A 20,082-nucleotide genomic window follows, 5' to 3' on the forward strand; every position below is an offset into this window, starting at 1 on the left:
AAAAATGTGACTCCAGTAATGCTGAGAACAGCTAAATATTCCAGTGATGTGAACTTTTTATCTCCTGGCATACACCTCTGCTGCACCACGGGAAGGTTTCTGTCAATCAGATGTGCAGAATTTTAAGGACACTGTAGGATGAGCAACAATTCTCCACGTTAGTTCCACTGAGGAGAACAACACACAGATCAACTTCAGCAGAGGGCTCAGGGCTTTGGAAAAAAAAAAAGCTCAAATAATCTTGAAGCATATTTCATGTCAATAATGGACCCCCCAAGGTCTCAACAAGTGCCATACAGAGTTTTCAGCCCGTTTGCAGAGCCCTGCTAAGAGGTCTCCAGGGAAAGCCTATCAATGTCAAAACATTTGCAGTCAGACTGGGTTGAGGACCAGATCCCTATCATTGATTTCACTGGAACTGCTCCTGCTGTCATACCAGGAATCAGCAGAGCACTGGGTGAGCTCTCAATTCAGTTCCCATGAACTTCTCTGCAATTCTTGCCAGCCTTTTTAACCACCCATCAGGAATTTCTTATTTGAGTGCAACCACCCAAAACCAGCCCCCTGCACCTCCTCCTTCCTCACACCCAGGGATGGGATTTCCCTGGGACCCAGAGCCCCATATCCCACTCCCACCTGATGCCCGGGATAGGAATAAACCCCTTGGAGATGTGGAGGGGCAGGTGCCCAGAGCTGCTGCTCTGGGGAGGCTCCTAGAGCTGATGCTCCAGCCTGGCACGAGAGCAGCCTCCTCCAAGGAGACTCTGGTCCGACGTTACCTTTGAAGCATCAGCTGCCTCCACCTTGGCTTTCTCCAGTGGGATTTCTTCACGCCTCACATCATGTTTTACTGTTTCTTTTTCTACTTTAGAGGCAATGACCACATCCTTCAGGGTGGATTTAGCTGAGGCTGGTTCTGCAACGTGGGTCTGAGCGATGGCTGGGGCAGAGGTGGGACGGGGACTCTTCTCGGGGGTTATCACGGCCACTGCTGAGGATGGGGGAAGAGACAGAAAGGGACAAGGTTCAGAGCAGATCACACTTCTGAAGCACCAGGCAAAGTCTTTCCAAACTACAGTGCTGTCATTTAAAAAGAAATGGAGGAGGAAGGAAAAAAAGGGAAAAGAAAGAAAGATGTTGAGCAAAGCAGCTTGTGTGTTTAGTACGGGAGAGTTAAGATTATTTTCCTTATGGTTTAAATCAAATAAAACCAAAACCCCACACCAGATGGTTTACAAAAAGCAAGCTTGCACTCTGCAGAGAAGCCACACCAGAAAGGCAAATCTGTTTTTGACACCGAGCCATTGATTTATGGGTCCTTCACACACAACAGACAAAGAAGTCCATCCCAATGCACCCGCTGAAACAGAAACACTTCAAGCTGTGCTAAGTTCTTGACTCATTGGCATCTCCTCAACCAGAAAAGGATGGTTTCTGGAAAGGTAACACAGGCTTTTCCCTATCTCCCCCATCTTTTCAGTGATTCAGACCCCAGAAAAATAATCAACAAGCTTTCCAGGTGGGTTTCAAAGCAGGCTGGGGCTGCGTGTCCCAGGTGGGGATCTGCCCAAGGCTCTGCTGCGAGAAGACACCCAGCATCTCCAGATCAGTGCAGAAATGAACAGCATGCTGCCAAATCATCATCTTTCCAGAGGATGACAGTCTTAAACACAAGCACTGGGCGCACACAAAATCAGCTGCCTACCCTGTCCTTCGATTCCTGACTTCCCACAGTTCCCAATCCCTGAAAAACCTGACACCTCCAGAATATTCAAGCCAATGCTGTGTGACAAAGCCAGCCCAAATTAACTCACTGTGTGGACCTACACTAAAAACAGACCTTGTCACCTGGAAGAATTCCTTGGACATGGTCTCATATTCCTAAAGCCACAGTTGATGCAGCAATGGTGACACTGTGTAACTTACCCCAGGCAACACTAGGTTACCAGTGGCCATCCAGCTAGTCAGACACAGGAAAATTTGGTGTTAGAAAAGAAATTGTCATTTTGAGTAACTCTTTGGTAAGAATTCCTGAAGAGAGAACTGCATCTCATCTGTCCAAACATAACAGGTACAGGATAAAGTATCCATGTGGTCAAAAATGTAAGGGGGAGGGGCCAAAAACAGAACCTGATTTTTCAAAGACTGAAATGATACTTCTAAGAGAAACTCCTTGACGTCACCTGGAGCTGAAAATCCATGCTAAGACCCCAAACCACCACCACCACCTCCATTATCTCCCCCTGTCTTTGGCACAGCAGTTCATTTGTGTGAGCCAGACATGGTGTTATCCTTTGGGAAGGACAACCAGGTGTCATTGATGCCACAGAAGCGGTGACAGCCGCCGGGGGGGTTGGAGAGAGGGACAGTGGGATCAGGAGGATGCTGGGGGTGCAAAGCCCTCGTGGTGGTACCTGGCTCCTGTGGGACCGCCTCTAGTCCTCTCCTCATCACCATTTTTTCTTCCTCCTCCTCTTCAATTGGGTTTATCTCAACATTGCCAAGAGCAGGTTTGGCTAAAAAAGTTACGCAGGGGTTAAAATGCCACCTCGAGGATCAAGTCACACAGGAAATAGTGTCACTCTGCAGGGTCACCTCTCTTTGAGGGGACTCCTGGTTCCCTCAGAGCATCCAGCCAGGGGGGAAATAACAGGTCCTAGGATTTTCCTTTGATACTCAGCAAGGAACTCAGTGCTGGCCAGAACTGCATTATTTTAGTTACATTTTCGTGACTTACAACCTTCAGCTAATCTGAGACCTGCTGTTTTTCACAATATTGAGGAAAACAGGTGAAGTTCCCAGTTACCTCCCTCCATGGCTTCAACCTCCTCTCCCTGCAGTGACCAACCAACTCTGCTTTTAATGATGATGAGGGCACATCTGGCTGCAGCAACAAAGCTGCTCTGAAAAACCCACCCAACTAGGGAAGACGCTGGCTCCCCAGTCAAGAAAAAAAGCCAAGTGTAGGTGATTTCCAGCATTCCCTGAGCACACCACCTGATTTGCAGGCACCACACGTCCCCACAGCTCCAGGGAACAAACCTTACAAGGAAGAGAGGGGGGGTTAAAAGGCCACTGCAAACTCACGTCACCACAAAGACACACGGCCAAGCCACAGCACCTCCTCCTCTGCCCCTGGGGAAGCAGCACTCGTGTATCACAGCACACTTGCAAAGCCCAGGGTGGTTTTTTAATGGCAATGAAGACCACCTCTGTCCTACAGCACTGCACCACTTCAAGCCAGCAGGTGACAGCACAGGCAGGCGCGGGAGCCGCGCCGGTGCCGAACGCCGCTGTGGCTGTACCTGACCGTGGCTCCAGGAACTTTGGCTCAGCAACAGGAACCTTAACCACCTCTACCTTCTCCTCCTCCTCTTCCTCCTCTGCAATGGGTTTCATTTCAAAAGTTTCAAGAACGTGTTTGGCTAGAAAGAGGTTTGCACGAGTTAATGGAGCGGGTGGAGAACCGGACACACGACAGTCGCTGCAGCGGAGGGAAGAGCGAGAGGAGATCCCTCTCCAAGAGCAGCAAAGAGGTTTATAAACCAGGCAGCTTTGCAGTCATTTTTCACCATGTAATTGCCTATCAGTCTGTCTAGTGCTGCCAAGCCCAAGAATGTGTTGGATGAGAGGGGAAAAACCAAGAGAAATTAGCTTTGCAGGCTCCTAGCCCGGGCAGGGATACGTGGGGACACACGACCGGCTCTTGAGGACGGGCTCTGCCTGCAGAGTCTGGGGAGATGCAAGAAACACCCAGGAAAAGCACCCCCAGGCTCCTCTAGACAAAAACCTGTCTAAAAACTAGCAGCTTGCATGAGATATCCTTGAGTGATCACCTGCAAATGTAAAAATTAAGAACATACAGCCAGCTATCCTGGCGTCTTGAATGCTTATTCTCCATCTTCTGTTTTTACAGCATCAGGTTTTCCCTGCTGGCAAGAATTCAAGGCCAGATCATGGTAGGAGAGAGTCTGCCACGTTCCTGCAGGAAAGCTTGGTCTAGATTTCACACCAGAAAAAAACACAACAGGGTTGTCAAAAGCATGCTGTAAAAAACCTCCAAGGTGGAAGCAGCACAGAAGGCACTTGAATATGAATTATCTCCATCCTAACGCACCACAGGCACCTGCTTTTTAAGTGATGAAAACTGCAAATATTTCACAACACCACTGCTGTGATATGCTGATCAGTATTCAAATATGCTGTTGTACCTCTTAAGGGCATTGATATTTATTAACAGTACTTATCTCAAGAGAAATAGAAGCTCCACGTAGCAAAATGGGTGGCATTCCTCAACACCCCCCCAAAAAAAAAACCCAGAATAAGCTGAAAAACTGACAAGCAGGTCCTGGGATGAAGAATTTCAGAAGCTTTACAAGAAGTTTCAAGATCAAACTTCCTAGTTTTCTAACCCACATTTATAAAACCACCTGAATTTAATAAGCAGACAGCTCTCAAGTGCCAGCAACACCCTGAATTCTTCCACAGTTCCCCACAAGGACCCCAGTCGTGCACCCAGAGGTACAAGGTGGGAATCTAAGGAGTCTCCCAGAGCTGGGCTGTTTGTCCTCTGACTGCCAAACTCTTCTTGCAAAGAAAGAATAATAAATAAAAAGAAAGCCACCAGATTTGGTGAAACTTGGGGAGTTGTCAGGAACAAGCATGTAAAGGACAGGACAGGCACGGCAGAAGAGTCGTAGCCACCACCACAGCTATACCTGGCTTCTCTCGGATCTGATCCACGGGTTTTGGTTCAGGAACCTCAACCACCACCTCCACCTCCTGCTTCTCTTCCTCTAGGGCTCTGAACTCAACTTTTTGAGTCGCACGTTTAGCTGAGGAAACGGGGCACACGTTAAGGACTGCCCACCCAGAGAGGGAAACAGGCTGCAGGCTTCAACAGGGACACTGTGACATTCCCAGGCTGCTCTCTTCCAAGCTCTGACATTCGGGTGAGGGATTGGAGCAGGGATTTCTCTGCTGACCTGGGCAAGGCCAAGGGGCAACCAAGAACACTAGTCCCCTTGCCTCCATGCATGTGCCTGGGTAACCTGGCACACCCGGAGACAGGCAAGCTGGAATTCTTGCCTTGCTGTGGAGCTCAAACCAAGCAGCTCTTCCCCTCCTGGCTCCCAGGAATGAAGCTCAGGGTGTCACTGAGCCCTGTAGACCCACACCAGGAGCAGGGACAGCCCAGCTGGCCACGGGGGCTGGGGCAGCCCTGCTTCCCCTCAGGCTGCAGCACATCCTCAGGGCTCAAAGCAGCACCTTTCCTGCTCCCTGGGTGCAAAGGGATTCTCTCCATTCCCTGGATCCTAATTTTTACAAGATTACAGTTTCAAGGGGAGCAAACTTAGGCACTCCCCCCTCCATGCCTCACCCCCTCCTGCTGCTATCAGCTCCCCTGAAAATGTCAGGGACAAGCCCACCTGATGGATACACCACAACCATCAACATCAGCATCACTTTAACAGACACTGAAAAAGCTTTCAACTTTTTGTGGCAAAACCCCCCCACACACTCCAAGGAAAACTGTCTAATTTCAGGAGATACATTTAACAAACCAAACTCTAGAATAGCTTCATTCCTGATTTGTTCAAAGGAAAATGCATTGAGATTGAATGAGGAAATATCTTTACAACCAGAACTTTGTTATGAGCCTTCAGCACCCACCTACAGCCTCCTATGTCAGTCATCACAGAATCATGGGATGGTTTGGGTTGGAAGGACCTTAAAGATCATCCAACCCCCTGCATGGGCAGGGACACCTCCCCCCAGTCCAGGTTGCTCCAAGCCCCATCCAACCTGCCCTTCAACACTGCCAGGGACGGGGCAGCCCTGGGCAACCTGTTCCAGTGCTACTGTTCTGTTTGCACTTTATATCCAGGTTTTATGTTGAAGTGAGAAGTTATGGCTTTTTTCCCCCTTTTTTTTTTCTTTAAGCAGGGAATTTAGAACCACAGAATCACAGAATAATGGAATGATAGAATGTGTTTGGTTAGAAGGGACCTTTAAAGGTCACCTAGTCCAACCCCCTGCAACGAGTAGGGACTTTTTTAACTAGCTCAGGTTGCTCTGAGCCCCATCAAGCCTGACCTTGAATGTCTCCAGGGATGGGGCCTCCAATACCTCTCTGGGCAACCTGTTCCAGTGTCTCACCAACCTCACAGTAAAGAACTTCTTCCTAATGTCCAATCTAACCCTCCCTTGCTCTGGTTTAACACCATCACCCCTTGTCCTCTCACTACACGCCCTTGTAAAAATTCCCTCCCCGGCTTTCCCGCCCGCGCCGTCCCTCGGGTGCTGCTCCAGCAGCATTTCAGCATCCTGCAGAACCCAGGCAGGGGGAGGGAGGAGGCAGCAGACCCTCACCTCCATCCAGGCTCCTGGAGGCTCTCTTACTGGCCGTCCTCTCAAACTGGGGTGCGGGCCGGTCGATCAGGGCGCTCGCCTGCCGGGTCTGCGCCTGCGTCCGGCCGCTGTAGCGGAACTTGGAGCCCAGGGCCAGGAACCTGCTCTTTGGGATGGCCTCGGTGGATGTCAGCCTGGAAAACACGTGCATGGCTTACCAGTGGTGCCTCCAGACAGAGGAAACGTAGGGTAAAGAGAAATTAAAATAGAAATTAAGGCAGCCTCTGTGTATGATGAACAGAGGAACACGTCAGCAACAAGTCCCGTATCGACATCAGCTACAAGACCTCTGCCTTTGGGGTCTCACGAAGCAAATCTGCCTAGAAAATCATTGCAGTTCATGTCTCTGCAACCATTTCACTCCCAATTTTGGGGAACAGTGAAGGAGTGTTCGTTTTTAGCCACTGATCTAAAGCCTGAGCCACTCAAGCTGAACGTTCAGAGAACCCACCTGAAAAACGTGTGATGTTCAACACAGACTTTCCACAGCTTCTTTGCTGCCCGGTAACTTGGTAGCTTGAACCCAATTGTACTTTCATATTGTTCTTGCTGTGGAAAACAGAAGTTATTTAGGTGTAGCAAGAAACAAAAGCAGCAAACACCCAGTCCCCATTCCATAAACAAACTGCTGGTCTAGCCCACAAGCAGCTGAACTCATTCCCTGTGCAGGAGGAGCTCAGGTCTCAGAAAAGACAGGGCTTGGTCCACAGCCCCCAGGCACCTCTCAGGATGCACTGGGATCTCCAGAGGAGTTTGCTGTGGGGTTTGCAGCCCTTCACACTCCCCTATCACACTGCCAGCTGTGAGACAGGGTCAGAAATGGACTTCCCAGCAAGTCTGGGTCATGGCAGTTGAAGCAGAAGGGAGAAGAAGAGGAGGAAAGAGGCAGATTCCTTTTATAATCTCTCTCCCCACAGTGTTTCCAGTACCAGGGGGTCCTGGGAATCTCCCTGTTCACAAGAAGCAGCATCAGGGCAGCCACCCCCTGCCTGCAGCCACCTCAGTAGAAAGGAATCCCTCTGTATTTTATTTTTTTTACTTTTTTCTTAAGTGAGACAAAGAGCCTTTGTCTTGCCCTGCTTCCCAAAAAAGAGTCAGTCCTCTCCCAGTCTCAAACTGTGACCTTCCCACCGCTTTCCTCTGGATGCTGGGAATACCCTGCCGTGCCAGGAGGTGGTGCTGGATGACAGGTTGTTGGAATTGTCACCCGCAGTTCCAGAGCTCCTGCAAGGCCTGAACTGAACACCAGCCAGGATCAGAAACCCAACCGAGTCTAAAACACCCGTTCAGAGAAAAGCCTGCTCCCTCCCCACCCTGTGTTCGAGAGACACAGACACGTTGGTGATTACCAGGAAGGCAATGAAAGCTGCCAGGAGCAGAGAGAAGTCAGAACTCACCTCCCCTGGACGAATCTTGATGAAGAAGCTGCTGCGCTTGTAGGAAATCTTCAGGACTTTGGGCCACGGGAAGCGGTTGATTCTCAGCTTGTCTTTGTAAACAAGAAGGCCACTGGAACAGACTCCCAGAGTGATATCCACTCCTTCCAAGTCCTGGGAAAGCAGATGCGGATTGAAGCAGTGGCAGGGTTACAAGTCTGTCCTCCAAATTATTCCCAGTTCACCTCCCCACCACCCAGACCTCAGCCTGCAGCCAGGGCCAGCCTTGCTTTCCCTTCACCTTGCTCCTTACAACCTCCTCCCTCCTGCAGAGCTCTCCTGTTTGCTCAGAGCCCTGGAGCTTTTTCTGCCTTTCTCTGAGCAGAGAGGAGGATGGAGCCAGACTCTTTTCAGTAGTTCCCAGTGACAGGACAAGGGGCAACGGGCACAAGCTGGAACATGGGGAGTTTCATTAAAATAGGAGGAAAAACTTCTTTACTCTGAGGGTGACAGAGCCCTGGGACAGCTACCCAGGGGGTTGTGGAGTCTCCTTTTCTGGAGACATTCTGAACTGTGGGAAACTCTTCTTTTCTTCCCCACATAAGTCTAAACCCACCTGGAAGCAGCCCTGTGGAATGTGGTGATCCTGCTTTAGTGGGGAGGTCGGACTGGATGATCTCTAGAGGTCTCTTCCAACCCTGACAATTCCATGGCTCACCTTGCAGGGCTAGAGCCTTATTCTGAGCTCCCAGAGCAAGGACCTGTCTACATGAGCAGTTTTGTAAAGCTTCCTGAAATATATGAATAATAAGTAATCAGGAAGAAACACTTCCCTTCCTACACCTGCAACAGAGCCTGGGGCATTTCTGTGTGTGTCTGTGTTTCTGTACCAGGACCCAGCTTATTTCCTGGGTCTTTCAAAAGGAGCCTCCTGAAATAGGTGAACTTGCTCATGCAAGGGGAGGATGATCCAACTGCAAAAATCCACAGACAGGTGCACACGTGCTGGTTCTCACCTTGGCTTGGTGAAGGTCAACTCCATACATAGACAGCTTTTTTGCATTCTCAAGAAATTCCAGGTCTGCTTGGGCTGGAGTCATGGATCTGGAGAAAGAGAAAAAGGGCTTGGGATTCCCAGAAGTGTCGTTTTTAGCAGAGGACAGATGAGATGTCACAAAACTATTTATTTTTTAAATTTTTCTTTTGCCTTCAACACAAATTTGTGCCCAGGTGAGGAATTATTAAACGGCTCTGAATGCATCAATTTGTGCTCTGAGACACCCTCATAAAGCAGAGCCACCTCATTTCTGTGGAGCTGCACAGAGCCCAGACAAAAAAAAAGGGAATTTGTCCTGTGAGGGGGTGCTGGTTGGGGTCCAAAACTTGATTCAGTGGAATAAAAATTCAGCTGAAGGCAGAAGGTGACAGGGACTGTCCTCCCAGACCCCCTCCCCAGCCCCAGCTATTGTTCTCCAAACCAAAGGCAGGGCCAGCTGAGACCACTCAGCAGCAATTCCTGCTGGGACAGAGCAGATGAATGAGAGGTTTTCTGGGAGCAGATGGTACCATGTCTGCAGGAGGGGCAACACAGCACAACATCAGCAGAAACATCCTGATAATGGAGGCTGTTATCAACGGGATCCAAGTGCCCTTGTCCCTAAGTTTCTGGTGCAGGAGGCACAGCAAAGAGCTCTGCTGGGAGAGTACCCAGCTGTGCACTTCATTTTGTGCCCTGCTTTGGTGTCTCTCTTTTTGAGCACTTGTGTATATAAAATCACAGAATTCCAGGCTGGTTTGGGTTGGAGGGACCTTAAAGATCATCTAGATCCAACCCCCTGCATGGGCAGGGACACCTCCCACCAGCCCAGGTTGCTCCAAGCCCCATCCAACCTGCCCTTCAACACTGCCAGGGATGGGGCAGCCACAGCTTCCCTGGGCAACCTGGGCCAGTGTGTGATGTAAAGAGAGATTTTAGTGGTGGGAGACAGGGCAGACAAAGATGACTGTGAGGACAATCCTCAAGGAAAGATCCAGGAGCAGTCACCATCTTAGTCACCATCGGGTAATGGTTTTAAACTGAAATGGGGTACATTGTAGGAAGAAATTCTTCCCTGTGAGGGTGGTGAGAGCCTGGCCCAGGCTGCCCAGGGAAGCTGTGGCTGCCCCATCCCTGGCAGTGTTGAAGGGCAGGTTGGATGGGGCTTGGAGCAACCTGGGCTGGTGGGAGGTGTCCCTGCCCATGCAGGGGGTTGGATCTAGATGATCTTTAAGGTCCCTTCCAACCCAACCCAGCCTGGGATTCTATCTCCAATACGTTCCCCTGTGCTCTGCAAACCAAGTAGCCAGAGACAGAGCATGGTTGAGCAGAGTTTTCCCAGTGAAATCCCTCCAACAGTTTAATATTTATGGAATACAGACCAGAAATTAAAGGGGTGCATGTTGCTTCCTCCCTCCTGCATGAGCAGATTAAATATAACTATCTCCTGTACCTTGATTTATCCTTTTAATGAAGCCATGAATAATTCAGCACCATGATCTGCCACTCCCAGCCCAGCTAATGGCCTTTGACTTCAAGTCATGAAAATTGTCAGCAGCCCAGTACTTATTTTCCCTCATTTCCTCTCCTCTCAGTGCAAATGGAGGGGAATCAATTTAAGGTATTGATCTGTGGGGTTGAGTGAGGTGTTAATTGTAGCTTTGGTCACAGCTGGGGGCACATGTCCACCCTTCCCCACTGCACTCAGGTTATTAGCTCCTGTCTGTCCACAAGAAGATCTGGTCTTTGCTCTCTTCTCATGATTAAGTGCATCCACCAGCAGCTCTTCACAGGTCAAGGGGCTGATGGTTGATGGCCTCAGTATCACAAGAGTGGTTTTATGGGGTTCTTTTTCCTCTTAAAACCCAAAGACATCTCTGAGGAGGGTGGAGAAGCTGCCATCTGGCCAGGGTCTGGTTGCTGTGACCCTTTATCCAGGGGGGCTCCCAGGAGTCCTTCAACCCTACCTGAACAAGACACACCTGCCAGGTCATGGCCACACTGAGAAGATGAGGAGGACAGACTAAAGGCAGGTTTGTACCTCCTGCATTATCCAGGATAATTCCACATTACAAACTTGTTACTCATTAAACGTGGCAGCAGCAAACACCAAACACACTGCAGGCCACAGCACACACACACAGATGGGATCTGCTCCAACCAGACTGCAATCCCAAAATTCCATAAATCCCAAAGCAAATATTAGGAAAAAATATATAAATATATCTACACAAAGGGCAAGGTCAAAATAAACAAACTTTGCATTCCATTTTCACATGGAATAACCCCCCACTTTCATGGCTCTATTGTTGAAAAAGGGCACTTGTTAAAATAAAAAGTGTCTTCTTCCTGCAGGAAAAGATAATTTCAGCCTCTAGGAAGATTTTGTTCTCACTTTAAAATATTAGATCTTTTTTTAAACAGCTGATGTTCTCAGTAGCTGGAAATCCACCCCTCACTGCCAAGACAGAAATTGGTGCAGCAGGAAACCAAAAGCATCCAACAGAGGTGGGGAAAATACCAGAAAGCCCCACTAATTTCAGGCTGTTCCAGGCACCTTACCTGTATGTTTTATGAAGCTCCACCACCTTCTCCTCCAGCTCTTTTGTCTGGTTTGGGGCCAATTTGAATTCACTGATGTAATCTGGGCTGTGGAGATCAGGGTCATAGTCTCCCAGTTCAGACTGGACTGTGTATGATCCCAAAAGAGCCAAAGTTGCAAAGGAACAGGGCAGCCGCCCTGACATGATGTCCTGCCTGAGCTGAAGACACAAATAATACCTGGGAAGGGGGGGAAAAAGCAAAATACAATTTAGAGAGAGCAGAGAGAAACTTAAGGAACTTGAGGATCAAAGAGAAACTCTTTACTTTTTTATACCAGTGCTGAATGCAGCAGGATGCTTGCTTCTAACTTCTACCTGTGTTCTTAATTATGGAGTAAGGTTCTCATGGTAAATGGCATGGAGGATAAGAGGACTTAAGGTCACTTCCTCTCTCGAAAGGGAGGACACTTGTGATCAGAAAAATCTGAGCTTTAAATAAAAATCCACTTTTCTGCACAAACACACACGTGTCAGGATTATAAAGGTCACTGCTCCATGCACATGGACTTCAGTGGAGAGTGGGAACATCCCACACAGGCACTAAAACCATAATACCCCTCTGAGACAACTTGATATCCTTGCTGAAGGATGGAACAGCACCCAAATATTCAAATCTCCCAGTTCTAGTGGTTTCCTCTGCTTAGTGAGCTCCCTGGGTGCCCAGATAATTCACCTGGTTATGTCCTCTGTCAGCTGCGCGGGATCGGGGGGGTAGAACTTGACATTGAAGGTGAAATCCCAGGGGCCTCCTGCAATGACAAAGAAAAGGTGGAGAAAAATAAACACACTGGAACAGCTTCTGGATAGCCAGTCGTTCCAAAAAGCTGGAGATACCCAGTCTGATCTTCAAAAACCAGCCTGTGGATCCTGACACTGCTGCTCACTCACTGCTGCTTAACAGGCAGTGTGAGATGTTACTGCATCCCCAGGAGCTAAGATACAGGCAGAAGGAAAAACAAAGCAGGGCAGGAAATACATGTGAATAAACCACTACCTGTGGAAAAAAACTAAATTCAGTCCTAAAGGACTGATATTTTTTTCACTGCTTGAAAAACAAAAGATTTCTAAAGAGAGGTCAGGGATGTGCTGCAGGTTAATGAATGAGCTTTGTTTTATCTCTCGACCCAACTTCCAGCTGATGTGATTGTTCAGCAGCTCAATGCCCTGTGCTTGGGTGGTCAGACCACAGCTAAACTCAGTGCAATGTGAGCATCCATCTCTGGAAGGGACAGCAAAGGCAGGGACAGGAAGAGCTTTACAAGTCCAGACCTAAATGCTTTAAGGCAGCTTGTTGTAAACCTTGGCCAGCACCATTCCAGGCATCACCTGGAGTGAGAATCCACATCATTTACAGGCTGAGAGAGTTGGGGTGTTCAGCCTAGAGAAAAGAAGGCTCCAGGGAGACCTTAGAGCACCTTCCAGGGCCTGAAGGGGCTCCAGGAAAGCTGGGGAGGGACTTGGGACAAGGGCAGGGAGGGAGAGGACAAGGGGGATGGATTAAAACTGGAAGAGGGAGACTGAGGTGAGACATGAGGAGGGAATTCTTGAGTGTGAGGGTGGTGAGAGCCTGGCCCAGGTTGCCCAGGGAAGCTGTGGCTGCCCCATCCCTGGCAGTGTTGAAGGGCAGGTTGGATGGGGCTTGGAGCAACCTGGGCTGGTGAGAGGTGTCCCTGCCCATGCAGGGGGTTTGGATCTATATGACCTTTTAAGGTCCTTCCAACCCAAACCATTCCATGAGTCTATGATAATCACATCTAGAACTGGCATTATTTGTGGTATGGACAGTCCAGGTGACACAGCTGATGGGGTTAGTCTCTCTTTTTCTTGAAAATAACCATGTTTACCTGTAGAAAACAGCCCTGACTGACCCACTCAGCCTTCACACCATTTTCACAGCTACAATCCCTTCCTGCTGAGCCCTTTAATAAGTTCAAAAGTGCATTTATTTCAGAAAGAGAGGCTACCCCTGTCCTTAACTTGCTCTGAGATTTACCACAACCTCAAAGAGGGAGGAGGGGGGGGATGCAGTGTCCATGGATTTACCTCTTATGCAACACCATAACTGGGATTAAACACACTGCATGTTGTTTTCATGATGCACAGCTCAAAACAAGTCATTCCAAGATGACATTTTGGGCAGCAGAGGTTCCCTACGTATTGCAAGGAGGATGCAGAGACTGACTCCCTACATATGCACAACGTATATTGGTGCACACAGAGCTGTGTGTACTTCCAACATATATTCAAGGAAACTCCATTAATTTGGCATCCCAAAAAGGATTCAGCTTCTGTGAATTTACTGTCACAGACATTGTATGATTCTCAGTGTTTAAATCACAAGACACTTCACTCTAGCTAAATAAAAGGACATTTTTTGTGTTCCAAATATATAAACAGATTATTTTATGTTATTTTTCCCAGTGCTGACCTTGGACTGAGACATTGGAGGGAGGTTTGACAAGGGCAGGGAGTGAGAGGACAAGGGGGGATGGATTAAAACTTGAAGAAGGGAGTTTGAGGTTGGACATGAGGAGGAAATTCTGGGGTGTGAGGGTGGTGAGAGCCTGGCCCAGGTTGCCCAGGGAAGCTGTGGCTGCCCCATCCCTGGCAGTGTTGAAGGGCAGGTTGGATGGGGCTTGGAGCAACTTGGGCTGGTGGGAGGTGTCCCTGCCCGTGCAGGGGGTTGGATCTGGATGATCTTTAAAGTCCCTCCAACCCAAACCATTCCATCATTCTTCGATTGATCCTGAAATGGGACCAGATTCCAGAGCAGGTTGCTCATTACACTTCCAAGCTGAATTTTACCTGCATGGCAGGAGCAGCCCATGCCCTTGACACACACCCTGCAATCCATTCAGGCTTGTTATGAGCAGGAGCTCATCCTGCTCTGTAGCTCTGCAGCACTTCCCCTCTCATCTGTACTTAATGACACACTTGTCCTGCTGCCTCCACCAAAGCAGACATAAAATAGGATTTTCCTTTTGTAAAAGTGTTTTGCTTTCATGGAACAGTATTTTACTTTCAAAGCAGTGAGACTTGCTCCTGAGAGAAAACAAAAGCCTCTACAATTCATTTGACACTGTCCTCATCTTGAGCTAATTCAGCATTTGCAGACCTTAAAATACAATTTTTGGAGAGCATCTGGCATTTGTCCTCATACTCCTTGAGCCATTTATCATTCCAGAACCCCTATTTGGACCCAAAACCAGCCTCAGAGTCCATACAACCTTGCTACACCAGACAGTTTTGCTCCAGCTCTCCCAGACTCCTTCGACACCTATTTTCCCATCCTCCACGAGGGAGCAGATCTGCCATCCCAGCTTGACATGGGAGCAAGGACAGCGTGGGGTTGCAGGGGGTGAACACACCCCAAGCTGTGTTTTCCCAAGGAAATTGCTTTTTTACCCTAAATCTAGTGCATCACTAAGTACTTAAGAAGAGGAGAAAGGATGCACAGGCCACTTGAACTTGTGCTGATCCCTGCCAGGCACCCTCACATGAACTCTCATCCATCCTTGGCCCCCTGGACCACCCACCAAAGCCACATTTATTTAGGCAAGGGGGGAGGAACCACACACACCCGTGGGATAAATTCAATCTACTTACCATGAACCTGCTTTTTTATTTCTTTGGCAGGATCCAGCCATGTCTGTTAAGAGGATAAAAACATTCAAAGTTTACCAGACGTTCCAGAAACATCAGAGAAAACTGAAAATGGCTAAAAATAGGGCAAAAAAAGACAACATTTGACACAAATGAAGCCATGGAAACTGGAGAGATGGTGCATTTTTCACAACTGTTTACTCCAGTTTGTGGTTTTGGTGGGTGCATTTCCAGCCCTTCACCTACCAGGTACTCACAGGGGAGGCACAAGGAACAGGAGGGAGGGGGGAAAAAAGCAGCATTTTAGGGCTGCAAGCTCAGAGCAGCAGGTACAGCCACATCCAGCATCAAGGGGCACTTGTGCAACTTGTTCCCTCCAGAACTTTTAAAACCAGACAAATAGGAAGTTTCCATTCATTTTAGGAACCCTGCCTCCATACTAAGCCCTAGTCAGAACAAAGATCACCAAGACTTTCTATTATTAGTGATGGTTTTTAATGACCTAATCACTGAAATACGAGTGAAAACACTCAGTTGCTGAGGAAGGCTGGAATATTTTCACTGGAGCATGACATAAACATTGTGTCTTCTAAGTATGACTCAAGTTTCTAGTAATTATCTCAGTTATAAATTTAGAAATAGATCCTTTTTTCCCCCCGTGTCGGTAATTTGAGGGTTTGTGGTGCAACATAAGCCTCAGAAAACAACTCCTGCTTTTACCAGTCTGAGCAACTCCAGGCAGATCAAGACTGAACCTTTCCCTTTGCAGAGGTCAGGGTCTGAAAGGGATGGTGTTGGTGCTAACAGCCCTCCTGGAGAGGCTACATTAAACCACCCTCCTAATTTTCTCGATCTCTAAGCAGGATTTGGAAGTCCAGGTCTTCCAAGGTGAAGGAATTAACCCATTGAATCCCCTGAGCTAATCTGTCTTGACCAGAAGGACATGGCACTTCCCCCAGGGAGACAGCAATACTTCCCAATAACTGTATCTTTTCATATGCTTGGCCCTCTAACCCGTGCCTCTGGGGATAAGGAATCCATTGGAAAGGCAGACATGTCACTTACTGTCCCTTTAGGGCCACCACTTTAAGGAGAGCATCTCTACCCCCACACTGGTGCCACCACTGCTTGTTTGCACAGCACCCACAGGCAGGTTTGGGGTGGCCCAGCCTGGGGTGCAGTCATGCATCCTTGGCACTCACCCTGCCTCATCCAGCAGCCAATGAAGGGAACAGCAATTAAGAGCATTTTTATCCAGCACTGTCATGAAGCAGTGGGAAACAACCCTCTCTTTCAGAGGAGCCTGAGCATTGGGCTCCTTCAGACCAGCTGCTTTAGCCACTGTCACCATCTCCTGCTCCCACTCTCACCATCTCCTGCTCCCACGTGGCAAAATGCTCATCCCCAGGAAGGTTTATTCCCTAAATATCAAGGCAGAAAGCACCACATACAACCCTTTTCTGTCCAGGAACACACACGAGCATCCCCGCCTGCTCCGTGTGTCCTCGTGCAGCTCCAGGAGATGCAGCAGTGAGCTCCCCACAGCACAGACCTGAGACCTTGAGCTGCTCCAGCTAAACTCTTTGTGATCTTAATTGGATCTCAAAGCACATCTATCCCTCCCTCTGCAAGCACAACAACCTCCTAGAGTAAACAATCCAGGTTATTCACATGGAAGCAGATTCCAGGTACAACAGCGAGACACCAGAAGCAGCCAAACACACCCAGGCCAGCTCTGCCTGCCTCCAACTGCAACGAGGCTTTATTTTCCATGTGAATTAAAAATCCACCCTTGCAACTGTTAGTATTTAATGACAAATATGTCTGTCAGCCACAGGAGCCTGGCTCGTTAAGTGGTGGAGCACAGAATGTGGAGGAACGAAACTGGTCTAAAGGACATAAAAGTGGGCCCTTGGGTTCAATTTAGCACATTTGTGGCTTGAGTGATTGCTTGAGTTAAAGCATAACCAAGGGTTTAAAAGGTAAGACACTGCTTGAGTCCACCCAAAGACTTCAAACTGAAACCCTGTGAGTAAGAGTTTTGGTATGAAGAGTCAGGCATGTTGTTTCACAGGGCAAAGCTTCCACTGTAAACTGCCCTGGATGGCTCCAAATGAACCTCCCAGAAAATGACACTGATGGCAGGGCCACCAGCTTCTGCTCCTGCTCAGGCTCCAGGACTGTCAGGTCCCTCTGCAGTGTGTCAACATCCAGCCTCATCTTCTACAGCCTAAGGGGAGTCAGCCTACCCTTAAAACCACAACTAAAAAAATAAAATGCTGCTTTAGTAGAGTGACAAAAGCCCCATTTTCCTCTGCCTTCTTGAGCTTTACAAATTCATGGCATCATTTTGCAGTGAACTAATATAATGAATTTTCTCCAGGTGAGGATCCAAGTTCATGTAGCTTTTTTTGCTTGTTTGTTTACAAAAAGCCACCCCCCTGTAGTCATTTCTTCATCATTTCTGCCTCTAACCCTCTTAGTCCTTTCCTGGGGAGGACACCAAAAGGAGTTTTAAGAAGAGCTGATGCACCACCTCCTCCATCCTTCCAAAGAGCTGAACCCACCTGAGTGAAGAACACCCCAGCAGCTGCTTACCCTGGAGGTTGGTGTGTCCCATATGGCCAACCCAAAGTAGTCTTCTTCCAGCAGATTGAGGTGGTCACAGACTTTTTTCAGTAGATCCTGCCCCTTGGCATGTTTCTGCAAAAACACAAAGGATGTTCTGTAGGATGGGCATAAAAACCAGAGAGGCAAGGGGAACTGCAGGAACTGCAGTGGGTCCCTCTGCTACCACCAGCCCCCCAGAGCTGTGGTTCTCTACACAACTCCATCAAAACACCAAAGATTTCATAGAATCATGGAATGCCAGGTTGGAAGGGACCTCAAGGATCATCTGCTCCAACCTCTCTAGGTACTATTCTAGTTTCTGTGAGGTGGCTCAGCACCCTGCCCAGCCAAGACTTAAAATTGTCCAATGTGGGGAGATCCACCACTTCCCTTGGGACACTCTTCCAATGTCTGACTGTCCTCATGGTGAAAAATTTTCCTCTTGTGTCCACTTGGAATCTCCCCAGGAGCAACTTGTGCCCGTCACCCCTTCTCTTTTCCATGGGACTCCTTGTAAATAGAGAATCTCCATCTTCTTGGCAGCCAACCTTTAAGTACTGGAACATGGTGATAAGGACTCCCTCAAGCCTTCTCTTCTCAAGGCTGAACAAACCCAGTGTTCTCAGCCTCTCCTCATATGGCAGGTTCTCCAGTCCTCTGATCATCATTTGTTTGATTTGGTTTATTATTATTGGTTTATGATTATTAAACATGGTTTATTCTCTCCCAAAGCACTTCTACTACACTGGTATCTCCCAGCTCCAGGCTGTCAGGTGTTGATCAAAAGATGACTAACCAAGGCTATGAAACTGTTCCTACAGCCCACTGCTGTGGTCCCCATTTTGGGAGCAACCTGAATTATTAGTTTCACAAAAGAAACAGCAGCTCAGAACCAAAGGCCATCACTCCCACAGCTTTTTCATCAAACCAACCTGCTGACCAAACCCAGCTTCTCCTGTTCATGCACCAACAGCTGCTCAACACAGAACTTCTTCCCTCCAGAAATATAATTGGAAAGAACATTCCTATCTCCTCTTTGTTCTCCTTTTTTTTTTTTTTTAACAAATCCTGCAGAAGTGAACTGGCCCCAGGAACACATACCCTTTTAGTCCAAAAACATGAAGGAAAACATCCCTGAGGCACAGAACTATGGCAACCAGAAGCAGCTCATTCTACTTGGAGGCTTTGCTAGGAAGAAGGAGCAGCTTCAGTGATGCAAAATAAGCTTTACTAATGCATCCCTTGTGCCCCCATCTCTCCTTTCAGTCACATCTGCATGGCAACTCATCCAAGAGCCTTGTTTTACCCCAGTCCTCCAGCTGTAAGGTCCCCAGTGCATATGTTGTGACCCTACAGGTAACACTGTGCATGTGTCAGGCTGGGGATTTCTCAAGGAACTGGCACTTAAGACAGAGAATTAATAATGGTTGTCAATTGGAAAGGATGCCTGGACAGCACCTACTCTTCTTGGATAAAAGAATTTGTGCTGGTCTTGAATGACTCTATGATTCTGTAATCAGAGTGGTGGGGTTGGAAGGGACCTCAGGAGTCCAACCCCTGCTAGAGCCGAATCACCTAGAGCAGATCCCACAGGATCCAGGTGGGTTTGGAATGTCTCCAGGGATGGAGACTCCACAGCCTCCCTGGGCAGCCTGTCCCAGGGCTCTGGTACTCTCACAGAAGAGCCTCTGTGCAACCCTGGCAGCCTGCACATGAAGGCACTGCTGCAGCAAACCAGGCACAAAGCTGGTGGAGATGTCACCACCAACACTTCAAGGAGCAGCTTCCTTTCAGGGGCTGCAAACACAATCCCTGGCTGCAGGCAGGGCAGGATGGGGCTGGTGATGCTCCCAGCTGATCCCGGGCAACAACAGCAGCAACATCCTTACACAAACTGCCCTACTTGCCCAGGAGCACCCAAGGTTACTGCTTTCACAAGGAGCCCTTTGCCCAGATACCCTCTCCTGGCCCATTTAGCCAGCAGGATTGGGGGTTGGAAAAGAAGCTGATGGAACTATGCTGGAATGGTAAGTACCAGATTATTAATATTCTGGACAAGTGCCTCAATCCTGATGGGGATTTCTGCAAGCTTTTTATTACCCTGCCAGCCAGGCTGCCCTGTGAGAGAATGCAGCAAGTAAAGCAAAAGAAAAGCTCTCAGATGAAGGGGGTTTTGCAGGGCTCTAAGTCAACATGATGATTCTAAATTGTTTACTGCAGGGCAAACACAACATGTTTTTCTTTACATTAAAGCTCCAGGAGTTACATCAACCAGAGGTGAAGGTACCTTGGGTGACTAGAAAAAAGCACAAATCAACTTGACAGCCTATTTCAACTCAAAGGAAAGGGGCAGAAGATTCTCAGACAATCCCAACCTAAGAGAAAAAACCTAAACTCTAGTCTGGGATACAAATAAGAGAAGATAAACAACACATCAGACAAT

General features: G+C 48.3%; 1 protein-coding gene across 36 annotated transcripts in view; it reads right to left on the minus strand.

Moving 5' to 3' along the window:
- EPB41 (erythrocyte membrane protein band 4.1) overlaps positions 1-20,082 on the minus strand; it is a 98,950-nt gene that overhangs the window by 29,099 nt on the left and 49,769 nt on the right. For 19 of the 36 annotated variants that reach the window (XR_007891392.1, XM_051637785.1, XM_051637786.1 and 16 more), the window contains exons 4-15: positions 17,628-17,732; positions 15,033-15,075; positions 12,100-12,175; positions 11,386-11,604; positions 8,804-8,891; positions 7,809-7,961; positions 6,863-6,960; positions 6,373-6,545; positions 4,719-4,835; positions 3,306-3,425; positions 2,415-2,516; positions 780-991 (exon numbers count right to left, since the gene is read on the minus strand). Coding sequence is in view for 35 of the 36 variants with exons in the window: in XM_051637785.1 (XP_051493745.1) it covers positions 780-991; positions 2,415-2,516; positions 3,306-3,425; positions 4,719-4,835; positions 6,373-6,545; positions 6,863-6,960; positions 7,809-7,961; positions 8,804-8,891; positions 11,386-11,604; positions 12,100-12,175; positions 15,033-15,075; positions 17,628-17,732 (1,506 nt within the window). In the remaining variant the exon portion in view is untranslated. The remainder of the gene's footprint in view (positions 1-779; positions 992-2,414; positions 2,517-3,305; positions 3,426-4,718; positions 4,836-6,372; positions 6,546-6,862; positions 6,961-7,808; positions 7,962-8,803; positions 8,892-11,385; positions 11,605-12,099; positions 12,176-15,032; positions 15,076-17,627; positions 17,733-20,082) is intronic. The other 17 variants (XM_051637784.1, XM_051637778.1, XM_051637777.1 and 14 more) reach the window with 6 other exon arrangements.

This window comes from Apus apus, chromosome 21 (genome assembly GCF_020740795.1).
Source record: "Apus apus isolate bApuApu2 chromosome 21, bApuApu2.pri.cur, whole genome shotgun sequence".
Taxonomy (NCBI): Eukaryota; Metazoa; Chordata; class Aves; order Apodiformes; family Apodidae; genus Apus; species Apus apus.